General features: G+C 50.7%; 1 protein-coding gene across 2 annotated transcripts; it reads left to right on the top strand.

Moving 5' to 3' along the window:
- The first annotated feature begins 9,751 nt into the window (after nt 1-9,751).
- TEKT3 (tektin 3) lies at nt 9,752-19,159 on the top strand. Of its 2 annotated transcripts, XM_033076816.1 has the most exons (8): nt 9,752-10,079; nt 12,200-12,799; nt 13,323-13,406; nt 14,909-14,979; nt 15,223-15,366; nt 16,526-16,748; nt 17,384-17,538; nt 18,855-19,159. In XM_033076816.1, the coding sequence occupies exons 2-8, from the start codon at nt 12,224-12,226 to the stop codon at nt 19,084-19,086; spliced, it is 1,485 nt and encodes a 494-aa protein (XP_032932707.1). In that variant the 5' UTR covers nt 9,752-10,079; nt 12,200-12,223; the 3' UTR covers nt 19,087-19,159. The 2 variants fall into 2 exon arrangements, with proteins under 2 accessions (XP_032932707.1, XP_032932706.1); XM_033076815.1 differs by lacking the exon at nt 9,752-10,079 and having other exon boundaries at nt 11,860-12,799.
- The last annotated feature ends 5,112 nt before the right edge of the window (nt 19,160-24,271 follow it).

The following is a 24,271-nucleotide window of genomic DNA, read 5'->3' as shown; positions in this document are numbered from 1 at the left end:
ATAGACAAACGAAGATTTGGCCCATCAGACCAGCAGAAATTAATTATTTAATCCTGAGGAGCCCATGGAGAAGCAGAGGGAGATGGAATTGCTCTGAACCTTTTTTGTGCCAACTTTCAGGAATATGAAGTTAGAAAAACATGGTCTCAGTTTCTGTCATTGCTGCTTACCTGTGGCACAGCATTTTAACTGCAGCACACTAAAGATGGGTGGGAGTGTTGTGGGGATGAGTAGGATGGGAGTATCTCAGATAATAAAGCCACTAAAAATTATTCTCAGGATAACTTTCCATGTGAACCAGCAGGTTAATTGAACCTGAGCCATGCAGTAGAAATGTGCTGATTCCAACAACATTTTCCAGCAGCAAAAAAAAGGAGTGGAAATATTTTGTTTGGGCAGTACAGAAACTCCAGCAGAAGCAGAATGTTTCTGTTCTGTCATTAAATTAATTTCATGTAATATACAGTGCAAATTTTCATATGTTATTCTCTTTCTAGATTGTATCACTCACACCCATGGAGTGTGATTTAGGAAAGGCACAGGACAGGACTCATGGAAAGAGTCGCTGAAGTGAAACACTGGAATGGCCCTAAACTGCTGCCTGGGAGGAAATACTGTTCCTTGGCAAACACAAGGATTCCAGCTTTTTGTGCAGAATCAGAATCAATCTCTCCCTTCATGTCAGGATTTCCCAGGCAATGGAAATTGCAGCTCCCAGCCAGGATGTTGTGAGCATTAATGATTCCCTGGAGTCAGATGTAGCAGGAGATAACTCGAGGGAAGTTGGATAACGCCTCTGCTTTGAGCCATTAACACAGGGCGGGGGGGATGCTCAGATCCTGGGGATGGATGCTGGGGATGGGTGCTGGGGATGGATGCTGGGGCCAGATCCTGGGGATGGGTGCTGGGGACAGATCCTGGGGGCTGATCCTGGGGATGGGTGCTGGGGATGGGTGCTGGGGATGGGTGCTGGGGACAGATCCTGGGGGCTGATCCTGGGGACAGATCGTGGAGATGGGTGCTGGGGATGGATCTTGGGCTCCTTCCAGGTGGTGATCCCTGCTCCAGGAGTGACAATGGCATGAAAACTTTTCTGAGTATTCCATAACAAGCTTGTGTTCACCTTGATAAAACAGCTGCAGCAGCACCTTCCCAAAAACCTTTCAAGGAGGAAAACAACTTTCTGTTTCTAATAAGGGCCTCCAGCATCAGCTGAGTAGGCTTTATTTTAATTTTTCTTCTCCACAAAAGTTTCCATTGTGTCCAAAAGCCACTTTCTGTCAAAATGGATTTTGATGGGAAATATTTTACTAAATCTGTTTGCAACTGATTCCAAACTGTGCCAAAAAAGAAGGAACGAGTAAATGTGTTCCTCAGCACATTACAGGGACTATTCCAGACTTCCCAGAGCCTCTGGAGGGTTTTGGGTGGTCCTGGTGGAGCTGGGCTCATCCCAGCCTCCTGTAAATGTTAAACTGACAAATAAATCTGCTTCATTCAGCAGACAGAGCTGAGCCTTCAAGCTGGGGTGAAGCTTTTAAATATCATCAGGTGTATTTTCTTTAAAGGAAGGAAGGATCTTAATTCCATCATTCCAACCCAAAACAGATGTCTCTAAGAATAGCCCTTCCCAATGGCAGGGCAAGATGCTGCCAGGAGGAAAAGGGGTTGGGGGAAACAAGAGTGCCTTCCCTGAACAGGCTGGAATTGGGAAGTGATGGAGTTTAGCTTTGGCTCTGGGTGATTGGCCCTGGAGCACCTAGCTGTGGCTCGGAGCTGCTCCTTGGGCCGGGGGCTGGAGCAGCCAGGGGCTCCCAGGGTGGGTGGAGCTGTTCCTGCTGGCCCCTGCAGTGGAGGTCACTGCTGTCCTTCCCCCTCGGCCAGCAGCGCCAGCGAGGCCGTGCTCCAGGCAGGCAGAGATGCTCCAGCCATGCTCTGTGTCCCCATGGAGAGAAGCAAAGGCATCCCCTGGGTATACTGAGGATGGGAATAGCGAGGATGGGAATAGTGAGGATGGGAATAGTGAGGATGGGAATAGTGAGGATGGGCAGCACAGCCTCTCTTCCAGGGGGAGTTATCCTGGATCTGGAGCTGCCAGGCTGGAGGGATTTCTCTGGGTAGGGAAGACTCTTATTCCCATCTCTTCCAGTTTGAAAAGCACAGTGCTGGAGTATCCTGGGCTCCATAGAGTTCAACAAGAGATTGGAGAGATGGAGTCTGCATTCCCACCCCTTTTCCCTACAAAGTAGTTTTGCATCATTTGAATACTTTTGATTTGGATATTCCCCTTTTGGGGGTCACCTTTTCTGTGCAAATGGGAGCTTCAGAGAAGAATCTTGGCATGAGAGATGAGTTTCTCAAACAGCTTCATGACCCCCGAGTTGTGGCTTTAAGAAAACCTGGAGTTTCCTTGGAAGTCCCAATGAAACAATAAAACCTGACAGCGCAGGCAGCTCCTTCTGCCCCATTTCCTTCCTGTCAGTGCAATTTCAACTTCCCAAGTTATAAACACCCTCAGAAGCCGAGAGCTCAATATCTCCTGGAGATTCCAGCTGCATCTTCCTAGTTTCTAGAGCTTGTACCTGTTCCTGGTACATCCCTCCCAGAGCTTTTGGGAGCCTTTTCTGTGCAATTTCAGCATCACATTTGGATTGTGCTTTCCCCACAAATCTGTCACTGGACTCTGGTGATGCTCAGCACTAAATAACATCATCCCAGGGTTTTCATGAGCATGTGCCAGACCTCAAATATCCTGATTTTGGCTTTAGCAAATTGCATCTTTAGTTTGAAAACAGCATTTTGAGGGCTGCATGTGCCTGGTGGAGGGTGGCATTTTTCCCAGTTTATGTTCGTAGGGAAAATGTCCCCATAGGAGCTGGTTGTGGTGATTCCCTCAGATCTCAGGGGGAAGAAGGAGAAAATTTTGGGGCAGAATCATGATGATATTAAATGTATAAGCAAGGGAATGAGCTAGCTCTGTTTTATAGCCCAGCTTTACAAGTGAGATGATTTATATATCAGGTGGGTTGGTCTAAAACCAGGCAAAACCCTCTGGGTTTGGCCAATTACTCACTTGGTTCTTTTGGCCCCTCTCAAATAAAACTCCAGGTGGATGTAATGACACCACAAACCCCCAAATCTGAAAGATGCCTCACCCAACCCCCAACGAGCCCCTAGGAGCTGAATCTCACACTCTGGAAAGAGGGGAAAATAATCAGGTGGAAAAATGTGAGCTCCACCAGGCTGCAAACCTGAAACCTTTTGGTGCTTGTTTGTGGCAAACCAAGCCAAGGAAGGGAGCTCAGGGCAGAGCTCGAGTGTGGGAAGGGCTGGGCCAGCACAGTTGGCTCCTTCCTGCTTCTTGCACATTCCAAGGGATAAATCCTCTCCTTGTCTCAGTAAACAAGAGGAAAAACTCTTCCCATGGGATAAGAATTCAAGCATACCTCTGTGAGCCCATGCTGTGTGCTGAGTCCTTGCAGTGCCTAAAGAGGCTCTGGAAGAGCTGGAGAGGGACAGGGAGGCAAGGAATGGAGTGACAGGACACAGGGAATGGCTTCCCACTGCCAGAGGGCAGGGCTAGATGGGATATTGGGCAGGAATTGTTCTCAGGGAGGGTGGGCAGGCCCTGGCACAGGGTGCCCAGAGCAGCTGTGGCTGCCCCTGGATCCCTGGCAGTGTCCCAGGCCAGGTTGGACATTGGGACTGGAGCAACCTGGGACAGGGGAATGTGTTCCTGCCCATGGCAGGGGTGGCACTGGATGGGCTTTGGGTTTGGACTTCTAAACCAAACTATTCCATGATTCTAGAATTGTTGGTGATTGCAGATGATCAGGGCAAGCAGATAATGAAATAATTTCTCCAAAAAGTGTGGGAAAATGCAGATTTCCTGGTGTGCTTTTCCTGCTTTTGTTATATATTGCAAATGTCTTCTGGTCATTATTTGCTTCACTGTCTTTATCTGGTTTTATCTGTTCTCATTGTTCCAAGGTGCAATCAGGGTGGTTTGTTTTGCTCTGTTCAGCTGATGGCTGAAGGTGGATCATGTTCCAGGTCCCCCCTGCCCACCCCCAGGCTCCTTTGTGTGATGAATATTTGGGTGCGGGACACTCCTTTCCCAGGCCTGTGGGTGACACAAGGAGAGCCCAGCCTGGTGCTCCTCACCCCACTCTGTGTCACAGCCTGGTGCAAAGTGTCTGTGCCTTGGATTGTGGTTGTGTATGGCAAAATTTAGGAAGAAACAATGGGATTTAGAGGAAAACTGAGAGCCTGGCTTTTGGGGGTGCAGGTGAAAATCCCAGCTCAACCTTGAAATTGGAGCAAACCTTTATGAAGGAGAGCCCTCGATGATTTCCGTTCTTTCCTGTTAGTCTGAGTTACATCCATCTCTCAAAAACATGCCAGAATTAACCTTTACCTGCAGGCTGTTCAGGATACAATCAGAAAACATTGTGTGCTTAAACTCCTTGAAAATATTTGTCATTTCCAGGGGAAGAAGCCCATGGCTTCATCCCTGCTTTCCATTTCCATGGGCAGGCACCGTCTGGCTGAGCGGACATGGGACTCCAGGGATAAAAATGTCATGTAATATGAGAGAAAGTATCAGCAAAATATTTATGTAATGAAATGTTAACGATCCCTCTAAAGGTCTGTGCAGGGCAGGGCAGAGAGGAGCCTCTCCTCTCGCTGCAGTGTCACAGGGAGGGACAGATGCACAGAACAGCACTGGCACGGGTGGAAAAGTGCCTTTATTGGGAAATCTGATCTGTCCTTTCCAGCAAAAAAACCCTGACAAATGATAGCAACTCATTTGCAGGATCTGATCTGATCGCAGCTGTCTTAATTATTTTTCATCCCGACATGGGAATGGCTTCCCTTTGTTTTGGAGCATAAACATCCTGCGTGCTCCTCAGCCTTGCAGCTCCAAGGCTGGAGCTCAGGGCTGGGCTGGGAGCTCAGCCAGAGCCAGAGCCAGCCCCATTTCCATGCAGAATCCAGCCTGGCATCCTGGCTGGCCTGGGGCAGCTATGGGGGCCAGGCACTGGTAAAAAAAAGCAAATTCTCTAAAAGGAAAGGACACTTCAGATCCAGGCTCTGATTCCAGAATATTTGGCCAGGTGAGCCTGGCAACTTTGTTGTCCTTATTCAGCACCTAAAGGTAGTTGGAGTTTTTCATATCACAAATCCAAAACATCTCTTAAATACACAGACTTTAGGTTTATCAGAGTCCTTAGGGCCAAATCTGATCAAAGGAAGGGTTGTCTGGAGACAATCCCTCAAGTGATCCCAAATAATGAGTGATACTGAAATGGGAAATTATTGCTTCATTTGTAGCAGCAGTAGCTCTGCAGGTGATCCCTCTGCAGAGATGTTCAATCAGTCAGGCACAGCCTGGCTGGTGTTCAAAACCAACTGTGCTCACAAACACTGGGTTTGGTCTGTGTGTGAGAGACAAACCAGCCAAGGCAACCTGGATGTTGGGAAGTTGAAATAAAAGCAGCTGGGATTTAAATTGTTGTGGTTTGGCTGCAGCCTCTGAGGTCCTCCAGGCACCACAGAATCATATAAAGACTTGGCCTGGGAGGGACCTCAAAGCCCATCCAGTGCCACCCCTGCCATGGCAGGGACACTTCGACTGTCCCAGGGTGCTCCAGTCCCAATGTCCAACCTGGCCTTGGGCACTGCCAGGGATCCAGGGGCAGCCACAGCTGCTCTGGGCACCCCGTGCCAGGGCCTGCCCACCCTCCCAGGGAACAATTCCTGCTCTACATCCCATCCAGCCCTGCCCTCTGGCAGTGGGAACCATTCCCTGTGTCCTGTTGCTTTCTGCCTGGATAAAAAGCTCTCCCTCTTATTTCTAAGCTCCCTTCAGGCCCTGGCAGGGGCTCTGAGCTCTCCCTGGAGCCTCCTCTTCTGCAGGTGAATGCCCCCAGCTCCGCCTGCCTGGCTCTGGATGTGCAGGGCTGGAGTGGAGCAGATGTTCCCTCTGCTCCCTCTCCTCCAGCCCGAGCTGTTAGCTGCGTCCTACAGCCAGGGAAGGAGGGACACAGGGGAAGGACAGTCCCTGGGACACTGGCAGTGTGTCCCTGGGCTGGGGCAGGCAGGGCACTGCACAGCCACGGCTCACTGCACTCTTGAGGGGATTTTGCTGGATTTCTCTGCCTTGGCTCTACCAGGGGTTTGACAGGAGCTCTGCCCAGCGCTCAGCCAGGATGGATCATCTCCTGCAGCTCCAGCACAGCATCCCATGGCTCCCAGTGCCATGCCCAGCAGGTTTCTCTGCAGCCATTCCCAGCAGGAACTTTTCCTAGGTATTTACCGAGGGAAGAGTGCCCTGGGAGATGGTTCCCTTCCCCTGAGCTGGAGCAGGGATGTAGCAGTGGAAGGGGATACATAGGCCATTCCCTTCTGGAGCTGCAGCAGTCCCGGGGGTAGCTGGGGCTGCTGGGACTATTATGGAATTATTGCAGTTCCTCTCTCAGTGATCTACAGGCCAGGAGTCAGGGGCACTTCTGCAGCAAAGGCTCCTCTCTGGTCATGTCCTGAGTGCACCAAAAGGACGTGGAACATCCCCAGCTTGTGCCAGGGGACAGTGCAGGGCACATCCCCCCCTCTCCAAAGCCTGGGGAAGGATGTTGGGATGACTATGGAGGGAACACCTTGGCAGTGCTCAAGGGGAGCTGAAAAGTGAGGAGATTTTGGGGGTTGGGACTTGAGGATCTTTAAGGTGCATTCCAACTCAAACTATACTGTGATTTTAATTTTTTTAAAAAGGAATTTTCATGAATGCTGGTTTGTATTTTTTTTCCAGATGAGATTTCTGGACCCTTCCCCAGTAGGATTGTGTTCAGCCCTCACTATTTCCTGAGGGGCAGGAGCTGAGGTTGTTCCTATCAGCTCTGCAGACATTTCGATCCTTTTGCTGTCTGTGGAGTCACAGCTTGAATATGATTAAAAACTCCAGTAACTGCCTCCCTTTTCCAATGCAAGCCCCTTGCCAAAGCAATAAAAAACTTTAAACAATGGCCAGTCATGACATAAACCAGCCCTGGAGCTGTCTGCCAAAATTCACCTCAAGAAAAGAGGTCCAGAAATAAACAGTAACCTATAAAAAGCTCCAGAGACTTAGAGTCCCCTCAGTGTGTTAATTGCTTTCACATCTGGCTCTGAAATGAGGAGTGTGTAAGGAGAGGCCACCAATAACTCACTTCAGCTGAGCACTAAAGCATGTGTGGAGCATCAATCACCAGAGCCATCCACTTCTACTCAAGACCTCAGATGCTGGTGCTCACTTTTAAATTTTGTGTTTAAACTGCCCTGAAATAATGGGGCTGATGTTAATAAACAGCATGTAGTTAAATGCTTTCACAGGTGGGATATTTCAAGGTAAATGTAGACAGACTGGGTTCATTTCCCTTTTTCTCCCTCCATCAGTTATTGGAGCATTTTTTGCCTGCCCTTCTTGGGAAGAAGTCAGCCCCAGGGTGGATGGAAGGTTTGATAATCAAGGGCTGCAGCAAGATGGGACATACAAAGGAAAAAGCTGAGGACAGTTTCAGGAGGCCTTTTCTGTGTGCCAAGGAGGTGACCCCAAACTGTGACCTTGTGAGAGCTTGGCTGGAAGGTCCAAACTCCCCCAGGCTCCTGTCAGATCTCAGGGGGCAGAGCTGTGCTGGATGCTCTGCACCCCCTGCTCTGGGCTCGTGGTCACCTCCCAGCCAAACTCTGCAGCTTTTATGTGGCTCAGGGGGTGCATGGAGCTGTTTCCTCCTGCTCTCACACCTGCTGCTTTGTGCAACTGGGAGATTCTTTGCTGTGAGAGCCCCTGGGCTTGTTGGGTACAGTTCAGAGCACACCATCCCCACTGCAGTGCTCCCAGTGCAGGAAGCAAACCCCATAGCTCCCCCAGCCCAGGAGGGACTGAAGAGGCTGCAGGGAGGCTCTTCCTGAACTTAGTTTTTTATTTCTGATGGTTTCTGGGCACTGCTGAGAGCATCACCAGTGCTGAGGTCACCAGTGCTGTAATTACAGGAGTGATCCCAGGCTTAACCTTGGGGATGAGCAGAGCCTGCCCTGAGCATCTGTGGTTTGGTGGTTGTGACTCATCACGAGAGCTCAGGGAGGGATTTGTGATGATTTATTCATGCCACATTTATTGTTTGGAAAGCTCAGTCAAATGCTGCTCTGGTTAGACTGAATAAGTCAGCTGCCAGCCTACTTTTGGTCTACTTTTGGTTTACTTTTGATCTCTTCATCGCTTTCTCTCTAAGAGCTTCGTATTTGGAGGTGAAAATTATCTCAGAGAATCATGGAATAGTTTGGGTTGGGAGGAAACCTAAGGCCCATTTCATCCCACCCCCTGCCATGGGCAGGGACACCTTCCACTGTCCCAGGCTGCTCCAAACCCCATCCAGCCCAGCACACTCTGGGGTTCTGTGGTTCTATGAATGACTACTTGATCCCTTTCAGGCAGGTGCAGCATTTATGGGAGGCAGAGGAATATTCAAACGCGAGTCAAAGAGTGACTGGGCTGTTCTGGCTACGTGCAGGCTCACAGGGTGTGCTGTCAAGGATCTGGATCTGGGTATTTTCAGCAGGGCAGCTTCTGACCCAGTGTAATGCTGTATTAATAGACAGCAGAATGTAGAGCTGTGACACAAAGATTGACAGCTCTTGGCAGTAGATTTTGTACTCAGGTATTTAAATGTATCCCTTGAAATTCCAGTTTGGCCAGCCTGGGCTGCCGTGCTGAGAACTGGCACCTTTGCTTCCCACCAGCTTCCCGTGTTCAGCCTGGTTTTGTTCTTTTATTCTGAGCTAAACTGGTCGAGGCTTCAGCACAAGCTGTGTCCTCAGGTGTCCATCCAAACTGGGTGGGGACAGTTTGCGATTTTAATAATGTTGCAGCTGTTGAGTTGTAGTCAGAATAAAGGAACAGGTTCCGTTACTCGAATAAATGGTGGTGGTGTAAACAACCTGTTTAATTCGCTGGGGTATTCGGAGATCTGGGATTTTGGCATCACAGACTGCACTTGGCAGCTACTTGAGAGTCACTTGTGGTATCTGACTGTATTACCTGTGCCAAGTCTTCTCATCTTTGCAGCTTTTAGGATGTGTGACAGGAGGTCTAGGGTGGATTTAGGCAAAGGTTCTAACCCCAGAGGGTGCTGGGCACTGCCCAGGTTCCCCGGGGAATGGGCACGGCCTCGAGGCTGCCAGAGCTCCAGGAGCTCCCAGGGATGCCCAGGGTGGGATTGTTGGGGTGTCTGTGCAGGGACAGAGGTCGATAATCCTTGTGGGTCCCTTCCAGTTCGGGACATTCTGTGGTTCTGGTGGGACCAAAGCCTGGTCCACTGTGATGTCCTCACTGTCCCTCTGCTTGTCATGCTGCCCTGGAAGGTCCTGCCTGGGCTTCACAGAGCACCCCTGGGCCCTTTACAACATTTTCGAATAATTATTGCCTAATTTAGCAAATACTTCAAAAGCCCTGGGGTTGCCTCCCACAATTAGTGGTGTCCCTGGCTGGGCAGTGATTCATCTGAACAGAATTAGCCATGGGCAGGGCACGAGAGCTGAGAGCCGAGCTGGAGCTGGGAGCGTGCAGGGAGCAGAGAACTGCGCTGCTCCCAGGGTGGGTGGCTGTCCTGCTGGAGGACAGAGCTTGGCAGGCTTTAACTGCCCTTATTTATCTAGTTTGGCTGTAGAAAAATCAACTGACATGTTGGATGTTTTGTTTCAGGTTGATGAAGCTGATTCCTCCTGTGGCTGAAGCAGGATGGGTGTTTAATGAGAAATGAAGATGTGCTGGACTTTGTGTACACGAAGTACTTTGGGCTCCATTTTCTGTCACTCTTTGGCAAGAGGCAGAGTTGCCCTGGGGAGCCCGGCTCAGGAGGGGTTGGCCAGGGGGTCACCAGAACCTGGGAAACCCCTCGCTACAGTCCCAGTCTGCAGCTGCAGGAGTTGGGAGAATCAGGAGAAACTGAGGCTGTGAGAGGGCAGAAACACCAGCCTGGGTACTCGATGAGCCACGGACACAGCTGGGAAATGAAGGAAATGAAAATATCCCTCTGGATAAAGTGAGACATGGAAGCAGAGCTGGATGATGTCCCCGGAAGCTGAGAGACCCCCTTGGATGAGCTGGGGTGCCTGGGCTTATCCCCAACATCCCTCCCAGCTCCTCCTGTCTGCCTCTTCCCAGGCTAAAGCCAGAGATAACTGAGAAAGCATTCCCAGAAATATTCCCAGTGTCACTGGGTCACTGGTGCTTCTCACCCTGGTGCTCAGTGGGGCTCCTGGGGACATCTCATCCCCACACTGGGGCACTCACCCAGCCCGCAAAGCTCTGGCTGGCCCAGGAACACCAGTGAGGACACTGGATTGCCCAGTGAGGCACTGGTTTCCCAGGAGTGGCTCTGTATGCACAAGGGCTGTACTGTGTTGCCCACTGATGGCACTGGGGGTTGTCCAGGGATGGGATCAAGTTGCCCAGGGGTGGCACTGGGTTACAGGGTGTCTGCACTGAGTTCCTGACTGTAATGCTTTGGGTTGGAGAGGATGTTCAAGCTCATCTATCCAACCCCTGCCATTGACAGGGACACCTTCCACCAGACCAGGGTGCTCAGACCAGGGCCAACCTGGCCTTGGTCACTGGGGTGACACTGGGCTGCCCACTGAGGGCACTGAGCTCATAGGACTATAAAATATCCCAGGTTGGAAGGCTCCTTGCAGGACATCCTTCACCTAAATCAGGTGGCCACAAGCATTATCCAGCCACTCAACACCTGCCCCTGGTTGCCCAGGGACTGCATAAAGCTACCCAGCAGGGCAGGAGGTTCAGGGCAGGAACTGGGATGCCCTGGGACGTATTTACTGGCCCCAGGTTGCTCACTCAGCAGCCTGTGTTGCCATTGCTGTGGCCATTACAGGGCGGGTCAATGACCAGGACAGGTCACAGAGGTGGTCAGTGTCACAGAACCCCCCCAGAACACGGTCACTGGCCACGGAACCCCCCGTCCATAGCAACGGGGCCCTGCAGAGCCGGGCAGTGGCAGCACCACCGCAGCAGCCAGTGATGAGCAGCAGCACCCCCAGGTGCCCCCAGCCCAGAGCTCAGCCAGGGGGGAGCTGTGCTTCACCAGGAGGGAGGAGCAGCACAGCCGGTACTGTCCTCAGCCCCAAACCTCCTCCATCCCCACACATCCCAAGCTGGGTGGGCAGCAGCTCCTGGGCTGTGCCTGTGCCCAGGGGTTCTGGAAACGCTCCTCCTGGTGTGGTTTATCCCAAGGGGGATGTGATGGCCTTTATTTCAGCTGGAAATGTGTGGAAAAGTAATCCCAAAGTTTTTTCTCTCTTAAACACTTGTCTGTTAGTGTCTAAAGGGGAAGGATATATTTGCAGGGTGGGAGCCAAGGAAAGCATCTCCCACTCTCCACATGCTGCTCCCCAGATAAATAAGTGGCATAGAGGTAGGGAATGGCAGTGGCATGTCCCCAGCAGGGATAAAGGGCCCGAATGACTGGTTTGTGGGAGCAGCACATGCAAGGGCTTTGTTGACATCTTATCCTGAGGTCTGCCAAAGTGACTCTGAGCCAGTCACACCTGTGAAAGCCTTTGTCCTAAATTTGAGGGTGTGAGTGTCCCACTGTCCATCCCAAAGCCTTTGGCCAGTCTGGATCTGGAATGAGACTCACTGGCCTGGGTTGGAAGGGACCATCCCTGCCATGGCAGGGACACCTTCCACTGTGCCAGGCTGCTCCAACCCCAATGTCCAACCTGGCCTTGGGCACTGCCAGGGATCCAGGGGCAGCCACAGCTACTCTGGGCCCCCTCTGCCAGGGCCTCCCATCTTCCCAGGGGAAGTCATTAGATTGACAGGGAAAATGAAGGAATAATAGGAAATAAGGAATTAAGGAATAAGGAAAACAGAAGTGTAAGATCTGTCATCCTCCTAAGTAGCCATGATTTGTTTCTCTCCTCATTTCAAAATCTGACACAAGGTACCACCAGCAAAGCTGGTATCAAATCCCTCCCTATCCAAACGCTTGGGATGCTGTCAGAGGGGATTTACATTCAAGAGATTGAGGGGCTGTGTGGGTGCCCTGGGCAGGGCTGGTCACATCACAAGCTGGGTGTTGCTGTAAGAGGTACAGGACAGGACCTTTCTGAGTGAGGTTTTCCTCTGCCCCACTTTGTGCAGGACTCACACCAGCAGCATTCCAAGATGGAACTCTACGGCTATCCCTTAAAAGCCAAATATAACCAGCCACAGCCATCACCTCCCAAGGCTCTGCCAGCCACCAGCACTGTGGCTGCCAACTACAAGAACTGCATTCCCTGTCATTCCGAGAGCTTCAGCACACCATGGATGCCCAACTCCTACTACAAAACAGCTGCCCTCAACCCCACCTTGGCTCCCCTCACCGAAAACTTCCCTGGGCTTCCCCCCACCAAGATAGTTCCTTTTATTTCTGAGAAACCCAACAGTGTCTTCACCCGGCACACGCTGGATGACTGGCACAGATCCAACATGACCAACTACAAGGAGTCAGAGACCACGCGGCACAACGCGGAGCGCCTGCGCGCCGACCTGAACCGCGCCATCAAGGACGTGTACCAGCAAGCCAAGAGGACCCAAGGCGAGAGCACCAGGAACCTGGGAGAGCGTGTCAATGACATCGAGTACTGGAAATCCGAGCTCTGCATCGAGCTGGATGCCATGATCAGGGAGACCAACTCCCTGGCAGATATGCAGAAACGGCTGGAGAGAGCCTTGGCTGACACTGAGGGCCCCTTCCAGGTAGGGACCCTGCAACCCCCAGCCCAAACATCTGCAGCCACTCAAACCTGTCATAAAGTTCATCCCAACTCTGTAACACTGGAAAGTTTTCATGAAAAGCCCATTAGTTGAGTCAGTGATAAACAAATCCCCTGCATCTGGTGCATCCTCCCACCAGCACATGCAGAGCACATCACTGCAGTGTTTGTTTAAACAAATATTTCTATATCCAAAATCCTGGCTTGGGACACAAAGTCCCATGTCTTACTACGAGGCACTGGGGAGGTCAACACCGAGCCTGGCACAGGTCCCTGCATTCAGCTGTGGTGGCCCGGGGATACGTGGGCTCCCTCCCATTGATTCCATGCTGATGTTGTACTTGGCTGCTGTTGTCAGCTAACCCAGCTGCCTCGGGCAACTTTTTCCAGGCTGCCATCCTGTGCCCACCTATATTTTGTTTTCCTGCATTCCCTGACATGGGCACTGTCCCTGCAGGGAGCCCTGTCCCTGCAGCCAGCACTGATGTCACGATATGTCCGCACAGGTGGCTCACAAGTGTTTGCTCCATCGGGAGAAAAGGATGGGCATTGACCTGGTCAATGACGACGTGGAGAAACAGCTCGTCACAGTGAGTCTGGCAACACACATCCTGAGTTTAAGTAATTGTTACCTAAACTCCTCTGAACTAGTTTGGCAGCCCTGTTCCTTCAGTGGCTCTTCAGTGCTGGTGAGGTGCTGAATTCTTCAACCCCCAAACCTGCCGGGGCTGGGGCTGGGCAGCGTGTCCATGGCAGAGGAAGGAAGAGCTGGAAGTGAACCGGGTTTGTGTGACATATCCAAGTCCTCTGATCCTCTTGGAGGAGTCTGTGAGATGATCCTGCCTTTCAGAGTCCTGCCTGCACAGATCTCTCTTTATTTGTATGACCTGTCTCTGTATCTGTAGCACATTCTATATATTACACACACACACACACAGATGGAGAGGGCAGGGTGTGCCCGACATCTCATCTGCTTTCCCCAGCTATATTAGTTGGGCTAATAAAAGATATTAATTATGCTTCCCCCAGCTCTGCTTTGTTCAGGGCAGAGTGGCTGCCCTCAGAGTGGCAGGACTGTCACTGTGTGCTCAGGCAACAGATTTGATAGAAATCATAAAAACCTCCACTCCTGCCTGTCTTCATTTAGGCTGCTTTAAATCATGAAGTAAAAGCAAATATGGCACAGCAAATGGGATTCTAATGCAGGGTACAGTGAAATATAATCACTGCCAAAGCCTCACAAAACTGGGAAGGAAATTGCAGCCCCTGGGCCTGTTGCTAAGGGGTTCCTAAGCTACTGCTCTCTTAGAAGATTTTTTGTTATGAATCAGGCCCTGAAAAATTAAAAGATTGGTTTAAAGGTCATGAGTGTTTAGGAAAATTATCAGAACTGGTATCTCCATAATGCCATTTGGGTTTTTGAATGCTTGGGATGCATTTAGGCTGTGCTTTCAGCTGGCTCCTGCAAAAAGGAGGGATTGAAAATCCCTAGGTTTGGAGCAGTGATCACCTGTCCCTGGAAATCTTCATGGGTGCAACAGGCTTGTGCTGGAGTCAACAGAGCTGAGAGCAGCACAAGCCTTCCTCCAGGGGAGATGAACCCTGCCTAGAACTGACTGGGGGTTTACACCAAAGTCCCCTTGTCCCATATGGATGGAATTTTTTGTGGGCAGGAAAATGCCCTGGGATGGGGGCTGGCCCAGGGTACCACAGTGCCTGTTTATGTCAGGTAAGGATCCAGCCCTGTCTCCTTGTAATGGAGAACAGCCCTGGCTGTTGATGTCAAGATGAAAAAAACTGGGAACCCACCCTGAAAGTGATTTCAGAGGCCCTGACTGTGGTCATAGCCCCCTCCTATCCCCTCCTGGTCCCTGGCTATGACCACAGCAGCTCCTGTCCCCTCCTGGTCTCCTCCTGGTTCCTGGGTGTGGCTCAGCTGCACAGGTGGGTGCACTGGGGCTGGGGTTCCCTTCCTGCACCCATGTTTGCTGTGGGGGAAGGGGAAGTTCCTGTTGTGTGTCAGGTCCGAGGGGAGGAGTGCCCGGGATGTCTGAGCACCGAGGCTGATGGAGTTTGTTCTGCCTTTGCCCAGGAAATCAAGATCATCAAGTCCTGCCGGGAGAGGTTACAGCAGTGCCTGGACACGGTGAATTCCCAGCTCATGTAAGGAGGGCTCTGGGCCCTTGCTGCAGGGCTGATGTGCATCTGCAGCTCTGCCGTGCCCCCCAGCAGATCCCTTCTGCACCCCTCCCTGCTTAACCTGGTTTAACCCACCAGGTTAAAACCCTGTAGGCTCTGGGGAGGCAGGCAGAGGTGCTCTGGGAGCACAGAGGGGCTGAGAGGAGCAGGATAGGCAGAATACCATCCCACAACCTCCATCCCGACTGGGGCTGTTTGTTTTTCCAGGTGCAACAAGGAGGCCCGACAGGAGCTGGAGAAGGACCTGGCTGACAAGCAAATGGGCCACCACATTGACAGCAAGTGCTACCAGCTGAAGAACACCTCCAGAGATATCCACTTCTTCAAGGGCGTGGAGAGGATTGATGCCACGTGAGCGCTGGGGGCCTGGCAGGCACAGAGCCTGGCCTGGCAGGGAGCTGGGCTTTCCCAGCCCTCTCTTGAAGGCACATCCATCCCTCCTGGAGACACCCACCTCCAGGGGTGGTTTCCCTCTGGGCTCTCCAGGGGGAGAAGAATGCTCTACTTTCAGCTGGATGCTGAACACCTGGCAGGCAAATTAAACATTAGATCAGGGCTCAGAGCTCAGCCTGCAAATGAATTCAACCCAGCACCTCTGCACAGCCCATTAAGTTCATGCATATTTTCAGAGATGTCTCAGTGCTTGCCTGAGTGCTCCTCGCTGACAGAAAGTCTGGGGGCTCACCCCTGTATGGAGAGGGCCTGGCAGGGAGCTGAAATGACCCAGAAAATCAAGAAACGAGACTGTGGTCCTGGGACAGGGTTCAGCTGCTTTTGGGTGCCAGGAATTCAGCTTTGGCTCTGCAGTAAATGAACAGTGATCTAACCCAGCACTCACAGAGAGATGCCCAAGTGGCAAAGGGCTGAGAGAACAAATCTGCTCTCACAAACCCATGAAGTTTATGGAGAAGCACAGATTGAGACCGTTTTTCTAGTAGTTTGAATAATTATTCACAGTAGAGCTCAGACATATTTAGACAGGCAAATGGATTGCAAAGGATTGAGGCTGAAATTCAGAGGGGGGTAAAATGTGCCGAGAATCAGCAGGTTTTAAATGGAGCTTATGTGGTATTTAAGTCTTTTGTTGACCTTGTTCTGGACTACTGCACAGGCAGGAACTTCATCCCAAATGCACAGACAGGGGAATGGAGTGGTATCTAAAGCTCGTTTGGTTTAGTGGGAGACTGAGATGGGCTGTGAGCAAAAGGAATTGACTGAATTGTGATCTGTGTGTCCTTGTGAGGCTGGGAATTTCTTGGCACTTAATGCATTGAAGGTGTAAATCAGAGCTCCAATTGGTATCTCTACTTTTTATGGGAGAATCTTTTGTTTGTCTGACCTTTCACAAGTTCTCTTTGTGAACACACCCTCATTTGATAAATACCTTCACCCAAATGGGGTCCAGATGTTTCACTTCCATGTAATTTAATTAAGAGCATAGATTTCATTTGCATCAATCTGCTCCCAGGCTCAGCAGTGTGGCTTTGCTAAGGCTGTGCTCTCCCTGCAGAGTCTCAGTGCCCGAGACATGGGCCAGGTTCACAGACAACAACATCTTCCGCTCGCAGAGCGCGCGCGCGGCCTCGGCCAAGTTGCGGGCGAGCACCGAGAGCCTCCTCATGGGCACGGCCGATGAGATGTGGCGCCAGTTCAGCAAGGTCAACGACGCCTTCACCAGCCGCATCACTGAGATCGCCAACGCCAAGAGCAAGATCCAGACACACCTGGCCAAGGTGCCCCAGCCCATCCTCACTGCTGTGCTAATGTCCCTCCAAGGGATGGTGCTTATCCCTGGGCTCCCCCAAGGGATGGCCACTTATCCCTGGGCTCCCCCAAGGGATGGCCACTTATCCCTGGGCTCCCCCCAAGTGATGGCCGCTTATCCCCGGGCTCCCTGCTCTGCCAGGCACAGGAGGGGGAGAGCAGTCATGGGGCCTGGCTTGGGACTCTAGGGAACTCTTGGGACTCTAGCCCTTCCTGGGAAGGGCTCAGACTGGTTAAGTTTGCAGCACTAGGGGCTGATGCCACATTCTTAAATGAGGAGCCATTAAAACCTTTCCCTGTATTAGCTGATGGATGATCCATTCTTGCAAGCAGCAATTTTGGGAAGCTGGTAATTCAACAGATCCATAAGTGCTCCTAAACCTCCTCTGCTCCTAACTCTCCTCTGATGTGACAGCAAGAGCAAAGAGATTTTCCCTGAAAGCTCTGCTGGATCTGTGCCTTGATGTGGCAGAGCAATAGTGGCCTGAGCCCAGGGGCTGTTTATGGAACTTGGGTTTGTTTCCGCACAAACAGGAGAAAAGGGAATGATGTGATCACTTGAGAAGGTATTTTTTCGTTGATACCTGTATTTGTTTCACCCCAGACACGGCAGGAAATCTTCCAGATCGAGACGAAGATCCAGGTCATCCAGAAGACCATAAAGGACAAAGAGGCTCAGTTGAAGGTGGCTCAGACCCGGCTGGATGAGCGCACAAGGAGACCCAACGTGGAGCTGTGTCGGGATGCTGCCCAGATACGGTGAGGCTGGGCTGAGGGCTGCCAGGGCTCAGGGGGGTCACTCAGGAGCATTTCTGCATGACAAAACGGCTTTTTCCCCCTAAATATTCCTTCCATAAGTGCCCTGGTCAGATCTAAAGCACTGAGCAGGCGTTCCAGCCCTCAGGTGCTGGGAGAGCTCTCTGGGTCCAGCTTGATGCCACTGCATGGGCGGCCGGAATTTTCCCACTTGGGCAAACTTCATCTTCTCTCCTGCCTCATCCAGGTGGCTGAATGTGCTGTGTTTTGGAGGATAAGCCTCTTACTCTCTTTGCTGTGGGCTTCCAGCACACTAAGGGGGCTTAGGAAAAGCAGGGAGAGGGGCTTTTATACAGGCAGAGAGTAACTGGGCAAGGGGCAGTGGCTTTAAACTCAGAGACAACAGGGACAGATGGGATATTGGGAAGAAATTCTTTCCTGTGAGGGTGGGCAGGCCCTGGCACAGGGTGCCCAGAGCAGCTGTGGCTGCCCCTGGATCCCTGGCAGTACCCAAGGCCAGGCTGGACATTGAGGCTTGGAGCTGCCTGGGACAGTGGAAGGTGTCCCTGCCATGGCAGGGGCTGGCACTGGATGGGCTTTAAGGTCCTTTCCAACCCAAACTCCTCTGGGATTCTGGTCTATGATTCCATGATTCTACTCTCTGACAGGCTGAGATTGAGACCACTGAGCCCTTCCTTTTGAGTAACTCCAAGGAATGGTGCACATGTGGACCTGTCCTCCCCTTGCTGGGCAATTTGAAAGACTTTGGGATTGTAGACCAGGGAGTTCCCAGCAGCAGTCGTGGGAGGCACTCAAAGCTCACTGGGAACCCTTTGAGCACAGCTCCCTTTTCAAAGTAATTTAAACCCAGCCCCAGAATTGGATCAGCATCTCACACACCACTGGTTTTTCCATCCTCCACTTGCTCCACACTCCCCTTTAGCCTCTCCCAGTGTCATGTCCTGCTGTATGTGTCTCCTGTGCACAACCCCTGCATGGGGAAATCCAGGAGGGTGAACCAACGAAGCCACAGCGCCAAACAGAAACGGGAAACCACAGCTGCTCATCCCTGTCCCTGGTGGCACAAGCTGCTCTGGCAAACGTGGCTGAGCACATCCAGAGCTTTGGAACAAACTTCTCCACCCCTCCCCGTAGAGGCTGGGAGGAGCTCTGCCCTAGGCTGTCCCATACCAGGGCATGGGGCGCTGGAATAAGCCTGAGTGTGCTGTGTGCTGATGGGGGAAACTCTGTGCCCAGAGGGCCCATCTGGGTGGACACCACCTCCCTGGGGGCTCTGACTGGCTCCCGCTGTCTTCCAGCCTTGTCCAAGAAGTCAACGAGATCAATGAGACACTGCGGAACCTGCACCAGTGCCTGCGCGCCTCTGAGGACATGCTGCAGATGCTGGTGCGCTCCAAGGGGGTCCTGGAGCAGGACCTGGTGGTCAAGAACAACTCCCTTTTCATCGACCAGGAGCGCTGCATGGGGATGCGCAAGAGCTACCCCAGCACCGTGCAGATCCTGGGCTATGTCTCAGCGGGACTCACCTGAGCGCTCAGCACCGTGGCAGGACACATCCGCACTTTCCCTCAGCTTCTTTGCAAATACATTGTTGCAATTTCATAAATTCGTTAGCATTTAATTTCCTGGTGTAAACTCCGGGTATAAAATAAGCAAGTGTTTTGTTTGTTGGGTTACCAGGATCATTCTTGCCCTTTGTATTTTCTCTTTCACTGTGTGCCAGGAAGGAGCTGAAAATATCCTGTATGTCACCAAATCCACCCACGGGGATCCATCCCTCCTCTTCCAGTCTGTGTTTTCAGGAGAAAAACTGCTGCATCTTCCTCCTTTTGAGTGTGTGTGATGTGGAAAAGGCACAAGGGGAAGTAAAGCCACTTGTAAGAATAATGAGCTGCTGACATCCAGGATGGATTTTTAATGGTGCAGCAGAAGAAACACAAACTGTCCCGGAAAGAGTTGCAGTTTGTGCTCTTCCTAAAATAGAAAAATGTGTATTTTAAATCAAATGTGGATTTCTAATGATAATTGTCTTGCTTTTGAAAAATGCTGAATGCCATCAAAAATGTCAGTGCTGCGGTCTTAAAAAGAGGAAGTAAATTCGACTTGGAGAAAGTTCATTGAAGAAAATGCTGAGGGTTTAATTTTGGGTTCCTAATTTCACCTCTCACATGTAGTTTGTTGGGAGCACCCAAGCACTTTGAAGATGAGATTAATTGGTGTTTAAGCCCCTCAGGCTGCACAGAGCCTTCTCTCCTGCTGCAAATCCAACTGATTTTACCAAGTATTGGAATTTTCAGAGGGATAGGTCTTCAATCAGTCTGAGAGTGAGTGTGAAAGTCACTCCACAGTTTCTCTCCTTAGACTATCACATCTCTTGTGTCTTTTAACCTCAGCTGTTGATCTCAGCCTAAAGCCTGTGGGCACCAGGAATCCTAAGGTGCTTGAGTCCCTCCCTCCCTCGGGAATCCAGGGCAGGGACCACCAGCCCAGCGTGGGGGCTCGCAGGAGCTGGGAGCAGTTTCCTTGTTTCCCATCCCCAGATGACTCCTTCTCACCCCTCTGCCCTCCCCACCCTCCCTGGCCCCAGCTCCTGCCTGCCCTCAGTGCCCTGGCAGGATCTCCCTCCCAGCACCAGCCCTAAACAGGAAGCAATTGTCTTTCTAACCTTTTTTTCTTTACTAGCACTTTTGTCAGGACTAAAAATAGATTTCCTCTACTTTGTGTGTATCTTGGGGCCAGAGTCCATCGGAGGCAGCAGCTACCCTTTCCAGAGGAGTGACAACTGTGAGCAGGAGAAACTGCCCAGCTGATCTCACCTTCCCTTTCTCCACTTCCCTGCCTCCCAAAGGAGCCAGTGGCTCCCTGCTGTTCTCTGTTTGTGCTCTTTGCCCGAAACCTTCGCAGCCCCTGGTGATTTTGGCTGCTCCACTTGTCTGCAGACCCACTTTACATGTTCTCAAGCAGAGCTGACAGGCTTTTGGGCCCCAGGAGTTTGTCCCCAGCTGAGTGTGGGGCACAGAGGCACCAACAGCCCTTTGCTGAAAGGCTCCAGCCTTTGAGTACCCAGAGCCAGGTCCTGGAACCAGCAACAGCTTTGTCTTCATTTCATTTCCACCTTTGGTTTTGAGTCATGTCAAAAATATCTGGTCTCTGTTTTACAGTGAGGGCACACCAGGATCAGTCTCCACTTTACTCCAATTTTGCTTTTGGAGCTCCCCAAACACTGATCTTTCCCACTGGCCCAGCAACTTTAGGGCTTTCTCCTAACTGCCAGCATTTATGTGGTGCTGCAATTATCTAACTCCATTTTCTCTTGCTGTCCTGGCCTCTCGATGCTCCTTTCCACAGCACTGCCAAACAGTTTCTTTCCTCTGTTAGAGCCATGACCAGAGGAATTTCAGCTTCAGCTCCTCTAATTTCTTTCACAAATACTTTCCACTTTCCTGCAGCAATTTCCCAGACATTAGAGAATTCCCAGCTCCCTCTGGGGTTTTGTTCACTCCACGCCAGTTTTCCATAAGTTGACAGTACTGATGTTACTTCTTCTGGCAGCTGATATATCCCAATTCCCTCAGACATGTTGATCAGGGCATCCTATGTGTGCTTCAGTGTGAATCTTCTTCTTCCCCTGAGGGGAGCCTGCTCTTCCACTGAACTCCTGCTGAATGGGTCTGAAGGGAGAGGGTTTGGGTGCAATTCCAATGAACACGTGGCTCGTGGCTGGCTCTCCTGCACAGGGAGGGATTTGCTTTCCATGATAGAGCTGCTGCTGAGTGAAGCTGCTCCATTTAATCCCTGCAGGGCTGGCTTTGGGATTTGAGCAGCCTTTGATGTGCTCCAGGAGATGAAACAACAGCCCTGCCTCCTCCTGCTGATGGCTAGGATGCCTTTGCTGCTGTGCCATTAAATGATTTCCTTTCAGAGATCACTTCTAAATCATAGTCCTGGCCCATCTTCCACCACTCTGTACTGAGGGGATGGCTCCTTTCTCCACCAGAACGATGTGTCTGCTTTTATTGCTATTTATTGCTGGTTTATTGCTGCCTCTATCAGCCAAGTTGCTGAGAAAGTTACTTTGTGGAAATACTTTGCATCTTACAACCATATGCCCACCCTTTTGCATCATTCCATTTGCATCACTGCTGCAGAGCTGGGTGTATAAATGAATTGTTTACTGACTGGAGGAAAGACAATAAATTAATAAACCCAGGACACTGTTGCTTCGTTTCAGTTCCAGGATCCAGGTGAACACTCCAGGCAGGCTAGCAAGAAACTTCTCAGAAAGGAGGTTTTGTTGTTTAAGAAAACAAAAACCATTGAATGTCCTGGAAGGATCTGATATTAATTTGGCTGAAATCAAAGCTTGCCAAAACCCATGTTAACAATGTATTGCATAACTAGTGCAGATTATTGTGCTCGAGGGAGAGAGAATTCCCCAAACAGCATCAGTAGTAAAAAAAAAAAAAACAACCCCAAACCACCCCCCCCAAAAACAACAAAAATAACCCACCAACCCTAAACTCATTGCTATTATGGAAAAAAAGGAAGAAAACCTTGGCAAAATGCTAAAGGAAAATTTGGGCAGTGTAGGATCACAGAAATGCTTGTGCTGGCTCAGGCCAAAGTGCAGCCTCTGATGCAGCCAACAGGAGATGCTGAGATAAAAGCACCAGAAGGCAGCAAGATCTCTGTGAGATTCTCCCAGTCCACTTTCCCAGCTTCTAGCAATTAGTATCCCAAGGACTTCCTGAGCAGACAGGGCTGTCCTTGGGTTTAATATCCCCCAATGGATTTGTTTCACAGGCTCTTGAAGTCGTTCTTGGAGCTCGTGCAGCATCTGCTGCATTCCTGAGCTGAGATCCACAGGGCATGGAGCACCCCCACCCTCAGAGCAGCAGTGGCAACTCTGGAGGGCACTGAAAAAGGAGCCTCATCTGGCACCGCTGGAGCCAAAAGTGTAAAGCTCAACAGCTCAACTTTTGGGAGCACCTGCCAGCAAAAGTGTGGCTCGAAGCTGGTTTAGACCTGTGTTCTCTGTAGGGTCTGTTCTGTGCTGGCAGGAGAGGAGCACAAACCAGCAGCTCCGAAAGTATCTGAGGATGTTCACAGTTCCAGCTGGGGAGCTCAGTTGATTTTTTGAGGGTTTTGGGATCAGTGGGTAAATTTTGGTTTCCTTGAAGTCATTGGGATTTTCTCCAGTGATTTCAGCCTGGCTCTATCAGTGCTGACAACTGGCTTTGAGTGGAAAGCAAAACGTGGATGAAGTTGGTTTGGGGGCATGAATGCAGACAGGACTAAAATATCTTAAAATTCTTCTTGAACTGGTAGAAAACAAATCGGGAAAAATAAGTCAATGCTTCCAAGACACATTAGACCTTTTGTTATTGAAGTTTGCTGAATAGAAAGTCTCCCTTTATGTTTTTTTTCTGGTTGAAATATTTTTCCAATACCCATTCCACCAGTGTAAATATATTCCTATATTTACATCTGTATGTCTATATATCTATACATCTGCATGTGTATTCCTTGAGGGAGCACTATAGATCCTGCACAAAGTGCAGTCAAACCATATGTTGCTCTCCTCCTTTTGCTAGTGGTACAGTCGTTTGAAAATGGGATTTTCCCCACCTCGTTCCCTCCCCAGCCCCCAGCGAAGGGCAGGAGGGGTTTGCTGACTGTAGCGCCGATTTCGGTCCCTGCCCTTTGCATTTCAAACCCTCCTTGCTCATGGTCTTAATCACCAGGGTAGGAAACAGGAAGCGAGTCCCTAAAACTGTGATGAGAGAGCAAAATGTGAGGTTAAACAAGTTCATCCTCACAAAGACATACAGAGGAAATGTTGCCTTTTTGTGTGTTTGGGAATGGTTTGTCTTAAGAGCGGTTTCGTTTACCTGGCCCAAGGAAAGGGATGAGCAGAGCCCTGATGTGCTGTTTCCGTTGATGCCACACAGTTAAATGAGCATTAGATCTCTTTCAGTCCATCCCCGCCTTGTCAGATTAGCATCTGAGCCCAGAAAGTGATAGAAACTCCACTTTCCCTCCTGGATTCTCATAATGTTATTTTAGAATTTCAAGCTGAAACATCATATTGAAAGTAGTCCCATGGAATAGACACAAAGTGAGAAATCCACATTTTTTACCCAGAGTTTATACAACTCGTCAATCTTCCAGTGTTCCCAGCACAGCCTGTGGCGAATCTTGTTTGTACACAAAACATTTTTCCAATTTATTGTTGCGCCTGCTTTGACTTCGGCGGGGGTGGCACTGCCACCGAGCCTTGGGGAGCCCCGGGAGAGTTTGCAGCCCCTCCTGCCTTGGCTGTGACCTTGTCTTTTCAGCAAACCCCCAAGGGTTTCCACTGACCATCCTCACTTCCTCGCCTCCTCTCCTCCCTGCATAGGCTCCCTCCAGCATCTCTGGCTGACAAAAGGCGTGGAGAGGAGTCTTACCCCAGCCCGGTACCAGAGCTCTGTCACAGCACTCACAGCAGCAGCTGATGTTTGTCCAAAGCTCTGCTCGGTTTGAACAGTGCACCTTTCCAAATGAAGTGTGCAAGGAGCAGGGGAGTGATGTACTCTTCTCTCTGGGCTTTATCGACCGCTTCCAATCCACGGTTCTCAGCCAAAACTGGCTTTGTTACCCACAGACTGCTCTTTTCCCTGGTTTGACTTTCAGATATTTCTCCCCACGCTTAAAAAGCTGCTTTAGGCACCTT

This window comes from Catharus ustulatus, chromosome 20 (assembly GCF_009819885.2).
Source record: "Catharus ustulatus isolate bCatUst1 chromosome 20, bCatUst1.pri.v2, whole genome shotgun sequence".
Classification (NCBI taxonomy): domain Eukaryota; kingdom Metazoa; phylum Chordata; class Aves; order Passeriformes; family Turdidae; genus Catharus; species Catharus ustulatus.
Note: the sequence above shows the minus strand (reverse complement) of the source record. Positions and strands in the feature narration are given on the sequence as shown.

Coding starts and splice junctions, on each gene's coding strand:
- TEKT3 (XM_033076816.1), top strand. CDS start 12,224: ATGGAACTCTACGGCTATCCCTTAAAAGCCAAATATAACCAGCCACAG. Junction 13,407..14,908: donor TGGAGAAACAGCTCGTCACA/GTGAGTCTGGCA, acceptor GCCTTTGCCCAG/GAAATCAAGATCATCAAGTC. Junction 16,749..17,383: donor TCCAGACACACCTGGCCAAG/GTGCCCCAGCCC, acceptor GTTTCACCCCAG/ACACGGCAGGAAATCTTCCA.